This window comes from Triticum aestivum, chromosome 7D (genome assembly GCF_018294505.1).
Source record: "Triticum aestivum cultivar Chinese Spring chromosome 7D, IWGSC CS RefSeq v2.1, whole genome shotgun sequence".
NCBI classification, from domain to species: Eukaryota; Viridiplantae; Streptophyta; class Magnoliopsida; order Poales; family Poaceae; genus Triticum; species Triticum aestivum.
The window spans coordinates 233758119-233765156 of record NC_057814.1 but is presented as its reverse complement, the minus strand read 5'-3'; the positions used below and the strand labels follow the sequence as shown (position 1 = coordinate 233765156).

Below are 7038 nucleotides of genomic sequence, written 5' to 3'. Positions count from 1 at the left end.
ATATTTCTTTAATACTCCCATGAACCTCTCAAAGGGGAACATATTGTGTAGAAATACAGGACCGAGAATGGAAATCTCTTCGACTAGGTGGAGCAGGAGGTGCGTCATAATATCGAAGAAGGATGGTGGGAACACCAACTCGAAACTGACAAGGCATTGGACCACATCGTTCTGTAACCGTGGTAGATCTTCTGGATTGATTACCTTCTGAGAGATTGCATTGAGGAATGCACATAGCTTCACAATGGCTACTCGAACATTTTCCGGTAGGAGCCCCCTCAAAGCAATCGGAAGCAATTGCGTCATAATCACGTGGCAGTCGTGAGACTTCAGGTTTTGGAACTTTTTCTCCGCCATGTTTATTATTCCCTTTATATTCGACGAGAAGCCAGACGGGACCTTCATACTGCTCAGGCATTCAAAAAAAATGACCTTCTCTTCTTTGGTAAGAGCGTAGCTGGCACGACCTCGAAACCATTCCGGATACCGGTCATCTGGGTCTTTCAAAAGTTGCTGGTCCTGCCGTGCTTCCTTTGTATCATTTGTCTTCCCATACACGCCCAAGAAGCTTAGCAGGTTCACGCAAATATTCTTCGTAACATGCATCACGTCGATTGCAGAGCGGACATCTAGGACTTTCCAATATTCTAGCTCCCAAAATATAGATTTCTTCTTCCACATGGGTGCGTGCTCGTCAACTCCCCGCGGAACTGATTGTCCGCCAGGACCCTTTCCAAAGATGACTTTCAAATCCTTGACCATATCAAATATCTTAGCACCAGTACGTTCCGCAGGCTTCGGCCGGTGATCTGCCTTGCCGTTGAAATGCTTGCCTTTCTTTCTTACGTTATGATTTCAGGGAAGAAATCGACGATGACCCAGGTACACGTTCTTCTTACAATTAACCAAACGTACACTTTCAGTCTCATGTAAGCAGTGCGTGCATGCATTGTATCCCTTATTTGTCTGTCCCGAAAGGTTACTGAGAGCAGGCCAATCGTTGATGGTTACAAAAAGCAACGCTCGTAGGTCAAATTCCTCTCCTTTGTGCTCATCCCAGACACGTACACCAGGTCTGGCCCACAACTGTAAAAGTTCATCAACTAATGGCCTTAGGTACACATCGATGTCGTTCCCGGGTTGCTTTGGACCTTGGATGAGCACTGGCATCATAATGAACTTCCGCTTCATGCACAACCAAGGAGGAAGGTTGTAGATGCATAGAGTCACGGGCCAGGTGCTATGGCTGGAGCTCTGCTCGCCAAAAGGATTCATGCCATTAGTACTTAGACCAAATCTTATGTTCCTTGCGTCAGCTGCAAAATCTTTGAACACTCTGTCGATCTTTCTCCATTGCGTTCCATCAGCGGTGTGTCTCAACTCCCCGTCGGACTTACGGTCCTCTTTGTGCCATCGCAACGACTTGGCATGCTTTTTGTTCCTGAACAGACGTTTCAACCGTGGTATTATAGGAGCATACCACATCACCTTGGCGGGAACCCTCTTCCTGGGTTTCTCGCCCTCAACATCGTCACCAGGGTCATCGCCTCTGATCTTATAACGCAATGCAGTGCATACAGGGCATTCATTCAAATTCTCGTATTCACCGCGGTAGAGGATGCAGTCGTTAATGCATGCATGTATCTTCAGAACCTCTAAACCTAGAGGGCAGACAACCTTCTTTGCTTCGTACGTACTGGCGGGCAACTCGTTATTCTTCGGAAACATATTCTTCAACATTTTCAGCAAATTTTCAAATGATGAGTCACCTACACCTTCCTGTGCCTTCCATTTTAGCAAATCCAGTGTGCACCTCAGCTTTTTCAGACTATTATCGCATCATGGATACAACGACTTTTTGTGATCCTCTAACATGCGATCCAAATTCTCCCTATCCTTGTCAGTTTCGCAGCGTCTCCGTGCATCAGCAATGGTCCGACCAAGATCATCAGCGGGCTCATCATGTGCCTCTTCTTCACCTTCACCTAACCCTTCCCCACCTTCAGCATCATCCTCCATGAAAGTATCACCGAAATGATCATGATAGTTGTCATCGATATCATCCCCTTCTTCATCTTCTTCCATTCTAACCCCTCTTTCTCCATGCTTGGTCCAACAATTATAGCTTCGCATGAAACCGTGCCGAAGCAGGTGCATGTGAACGTCTCTTGAGGAGGAGTAACCCTTCTGATTCTTACAGACAGCACATGGACAGATAATAAAACCTTGCTGCTTGTTCGCATTTGCCACTACGAGGAAATCTTTCAAACCCGTAGTGAACTCGCCGGAGAGTCGGGGACCGTACATCCATTGCCGATTCATCTGCATTATTATTATATAAAGTATATAATTAACCATCATGCATTTGTTAAACTAACTAGCTAGAAATAATACAAATTAAACAATGAACTACACACATGCATATTTTATCAATGACACATGAAAGGTTCAAGTTGCTAACCGCGATCGCGGAGGAAAAATAAATGAGAAAGCTCAAGTGTGGCTCGGACACTTCATATCATGTTTGTTTCAGGCTCTCGGGCATTTCATCGAACACCTTGTGTGCATAGAAGGAACCAAAAGCAAACCCACCACCCCCTTCTGAATATTGTGAAGTGAGCTGAGTGAAGTGAAGTGAGTTGAGTCCTATATATAGGGATGGGCCTTTAGTCCCGGTTGGCCTGGCCAACCGCAACTAAAGGCCTTCGGGGACCTTTAGTCCCGGTTGGCCAGGCCAACCGGGACTAAAGCCCCTCCCGTCCGCCAGCTGTCGACCGAGCGCGCTGGGCCCAGATAGTTGGTCGCGGGTCTCCTCCCGAACCGCGAGTAAAGACCCCTTTTGTCGCGGTTCGATTATTTTGGGGACTAATGGGGACGTATGGAAGCCTCTTTTTCTACTAGTGTCGGGAGATTCCGGCACGCGGAAAAGAATCGCGCGCGCGAAAAAACGGACCGCCGCGTGGCAGTTTTGGCGCTCGGCGTGCGGCGCGCTCTATAAAACATGCCTGCCCGAGCCGTCAACCGCACACTCGAGTGCCCTGCCGCCCCCTTCTTTCCCCCGCCGTTCTCTTCTTCCTTGCATCCAACGCGCCGCCGCCGTCGTCGCGCCCTTCTCCCCCGCCGCCGACATGTCGCCGCGCGCTGCCGGAGCAGCTCTGGCTAGCGCGGCGTCTGCGTCCGCCCTTCCGGCGCGTTCTACGCGGAGATCCGCTCCGGTGACGCGTGTTTCGTTCTCGGTACGTTCGAGACCGCGCACAAGGCCGCCCACACGTACGATGCGGTGGCGTGGCGCCTCTCGAAGCCACACTCGCAGATGAACTTCGGCGACGTGTGGACGTGCGAGCAGGCGCAGGAAGTCGTGCCTCTGCTGCGGCTAGTTACCGACGCCGACCGTCAGGAACACCATAGGAAGCGACGCTGCTTCCTCATCGCTGAGGCGGACGAGCAAGCCATGGCGGAGTGGCGCCAGCGCTACCCGCAGGACGTAGCTGACGAGAACGCCTTCTGGGCGGAGAGAAGGGCAAAGCGGCGCGCGGAACGGGCAGACAGGCGTTGGCGGAAGGCACTGGCGAGTCGGCGGAAGGCACTGGCGATATCGCACTGCGACCTGGGTCAGGCGTCATTCTTTGACGACACCGATCCTCGGTGGGAAGACACGTTTCTGTCGACGTCGGACGACACCAGCGAAAAGGACGACTCGAACGACTCGGAGTAGTTGCACTGTAGTTTTTATCTATGTTATTTGTATCGGACTAGTTTATGGTGTTTGGTTGAACTATGCTATTTGTATTGTTGAATTTTATCTATATTTTTTATCAAAATATCGTTCGTATGTGTTCTGGTTGCTCGCACGTCGATTTTTTGCAGCGTATATTGGAGCGGCTCGCACGCGCAATATTTTGCAGCGGCCGCTGAAGCCAGCGCCCTACCGCACGCAAAAACCGCTATTTTCACGCTGTAAAAATTGTTTTACGTGCCGCGTGCACGTGTTGGAGATGCTCTCAAAGGTTAAAAATTTGATCCAAAATAGTACAACTAACAAACCAGGACCGTCGAGGTAGTATATTCATTTTTTCCCTGAAAGAAAAAAAAAACATCATCTGGAAGTGGGCGCGGACGGCGACGGTCCTCCCGGCCCGTACGGTCCACGCTGCCGACGCCTTCCACGCAACGCAAAGGCAGGCTGGGAGCCTGGGACACTGCTAAAAAGAAAAAGGTAGGCTGGGACAGAGCCTTAGAAGCCACTCGGTTTCGTATAAAAGCCCCTCGGCTCGCCCCAAATTGGCCAAATCACAACACCGAGCCCGAACTAAGCCCCGGCTGCAGCAGCTCCCATTCCTCGCCGTCGAGCTCACCGGACACCGCCCGAAGCCAAGATGGTAAGCGGATCTAGACTTCTCCACCTGGTTTGAAAGGATGCCCCCTTGTCGGGACGGGTCGGTGCTGATTGGTTAGGAGCGGATCCGGATCTGGATCTGCGTATGGGATCCTCGCCTTGACACCTTTGGATGCGATCCCTTCGTGTTCTCGATTCTGATTTGCTCCTGATGTTTGCGCTTGGTTGGGGGAAATAGGTTTTTAGTATCATTTTCGTGGATCCGCTTGATACGTTGGTTTGGGCTAGCAGTGCTCGGATCGTTCGATTTACCGTGAGCATGGAGCCTTTTACGGGAATCGGATGCTGTAGTTTTATTTCTCGCGGCGAGGATGGATCAGGAATAGGTAGATACATGGGTTATTTGAGTCGAATGCTACTGGAAATTAGATATTTATGTTCTCCGTCAAGTCTTCATAATGGGGAGATTGGATGATTTGCCACGATTTATTCCATCTTGGAATAATTAGTACTAATGAATTAGTGACGCTGCCATCAGAAATGGAATATTTGTATTTGCTATTGCCATCAGAATTCGTACTTTGGGAGTGTGTGGTGGAATCAAGAGCATGGGTAGAAATCTCAGTGGTGACGTAATTCTCTAGTGTACACAAAAACCTCTGTAGCATGTTGCGGGTGGAACAACTGCCGATCTTCCATCCTGCTAAACATAGGCGTTGAATGCAAATTTTGCTCACAATATCATGTAAACATTTTTGTGTTTAGGTTTTGTACCCCTTTTGGTGCAAATGTGGAGAGAGGTGCAGGTATCTTTTTGTAAAATTGCCATAGTTTGATTTCTATTCGTCAGATATAGATTGGACGGTCTATATTGCAAGATGGCAGGCATAATATCATCACCAACTCGGTTTTTTATAAGAGTAGAGATAGAGAAATATTGATGCCACTGCAGAAAAGTAAGCATGTTCTGTTGTAGTGGTGGCATTGTCATGGGTTGTCACTTGGTTAGTAAACTGCCTATTAGGCAGGAAATAGTATCGCTGAACTCACAATTGTTGGCTGGAAGGTCAACTGACGACTGCATGTAACTGGCTAATCTACTGATAGTTTTGCTATCATTCGACCTCGTATATGTGGAGTTAGCAGTTTGAGTGCTTTTTTACATTGTTCAATGTATCTTTTTCGCTGAACGGTGGCCTTTCTCTTTCTGTATGCCAGACTACTTCCAGGCGCCTTGCTGACAGGAAGACAGCGAAGTTCCAGAAGAACATCACCAAGAGGGGTTCGGTGCCTGAAACCACTGTGAAGAAGGGGAATGACTATCCTGTCGGACCTATAGTGCTTGGATTCTTCATCTTTGTGGTCATCGGATCATGTATGCATTCCAATCTCCTCTCAATCTCTTATGTTCAATCTACTTTACTGCCACTTGTCACATGCTCACTTTAGCATTTGTCATCAGCCACTTTGCTTTGGGAAGATATTTACTAGTGACTACGTTTCTTTAATCTTAGCGTTTGTCATGAGTATAATTGCATTAACATTTTGATTATTCATGTCCTATGTAAAGAGTGTATATTCTTCTGTAGAGTCCTGTGCTAGATCTTTGACATTGATCTTGTGTGCGACTGTGCGCATTCTGGGAACCATTGACCTATTTTCTCTGAATATAAGGCTATTGCAGGATTCTAACAAACCCTTCGACTCAAAAACAACATAACTACGATTGTGCAGGAACCGAAAGGTTGCATCAATCTCATGATTTTCGTGAACTTACGTTGTGTGGTTCTGCCATTTTTTCCTGCTTGTCCATATGGAACTTGAGGGTTGTCTACGTCCTTGCTGTTTGTCTGTCTTTCAGCATAACTAAGATGAAACAGTTCTTCTTAGTGTCGCTTATTTTGTAATCTCAAATGAAAGATCTTCCAGCTGATTTGCCTCTTTTAACACGCTACAGCTCTGTCTCTGCAGCTCTGTTTCAGATAATCAGGACAGCGAGCAGTGGTGGGATGGCCTGAACACTGTCATACATTAATACAGTTGCAGCTAAATCTGTTTGATGTCGTCATAGTTTGTCTTCTTAAAAGTACCTAGTTTGAGCTGATGTTGTAAGAACTGTAAACAGAGTTATCAATCTTATACATGTTAAACGGACAAGTTTGTCTCTGGTCACTGTTTTCAGTCGCATTTGCATGTTGAAGCAACCTCTTTGTTTGCAACTCAGGCGGCAAGTGGACGCGGGCTGCCCGCGGCGCCCACTTCCCAAGCCAACTAATTTGCGTACGTGGACACCCGCGGGACTGTGTCAAAGTTACGTGGAATTTGTGGGATATCCCACAAAACCCACATCGAGCCCACCTGTGTCTACATCCTTCACATGCGACGCGTCCGGATGAAGAGGCAGTGGGGATTAGGCGAGGAGAGCAGCAGCCGGAGCGCCGCCGCTAGCTCCGGCAGCACTCGTCCTCTCTGCCCGACATGCCTGCCATGTTGATGGAGGAGAACTTCGCTGCTGCCATTGCCAGATCCGCTCTCACGCCTCCATGCGTCCCCCCCTCCGCCGCGACCTGCCCTTGCGCCAATGCAGGAGAGCTTTGTTGGCGCCGCCGGCCGCCGTTAGCTCCGCATCCACGACTCAATGCTTCCTACCGCTCGGCCACGACATGCCCCCCTGTGCCGATGGAAGTGAGCTTCGTAGAAGC

At 48.7% G+C, this 7038-nt stretch overlaps 1 protein-coding gene across 1 annotated transcript; it reads left to right on the top strand.

Moving 5' to 3' along the window:
• The first annotated feature begins 4166 nt into the window (after positions 1 to 4166).
• On the top strand, positions 4167 to 6493 carry LOC123168270 (stress-associated endoplasmic reticulum protein 2). The gene is made up of 3 exons (XM_044586142.1): positions 4167 to 4379; positions 5555 to 5711; positions 6308 to 6493. The coding sequence occupies exons 1-3, from the start codon at positions 4377 to 4379 to the stop codon at positions 6352 to 6354; spliced, it is 207 nt and encodes a 68-aa protein (XP_044442077.1). The 5' UTR covers positions 4167 to 4376; the 3' UTR covers positions 6355 to 6493.
• The last annotated feature ends 545 nt before the right edge of the window (positions 6494 to 7038 follow it).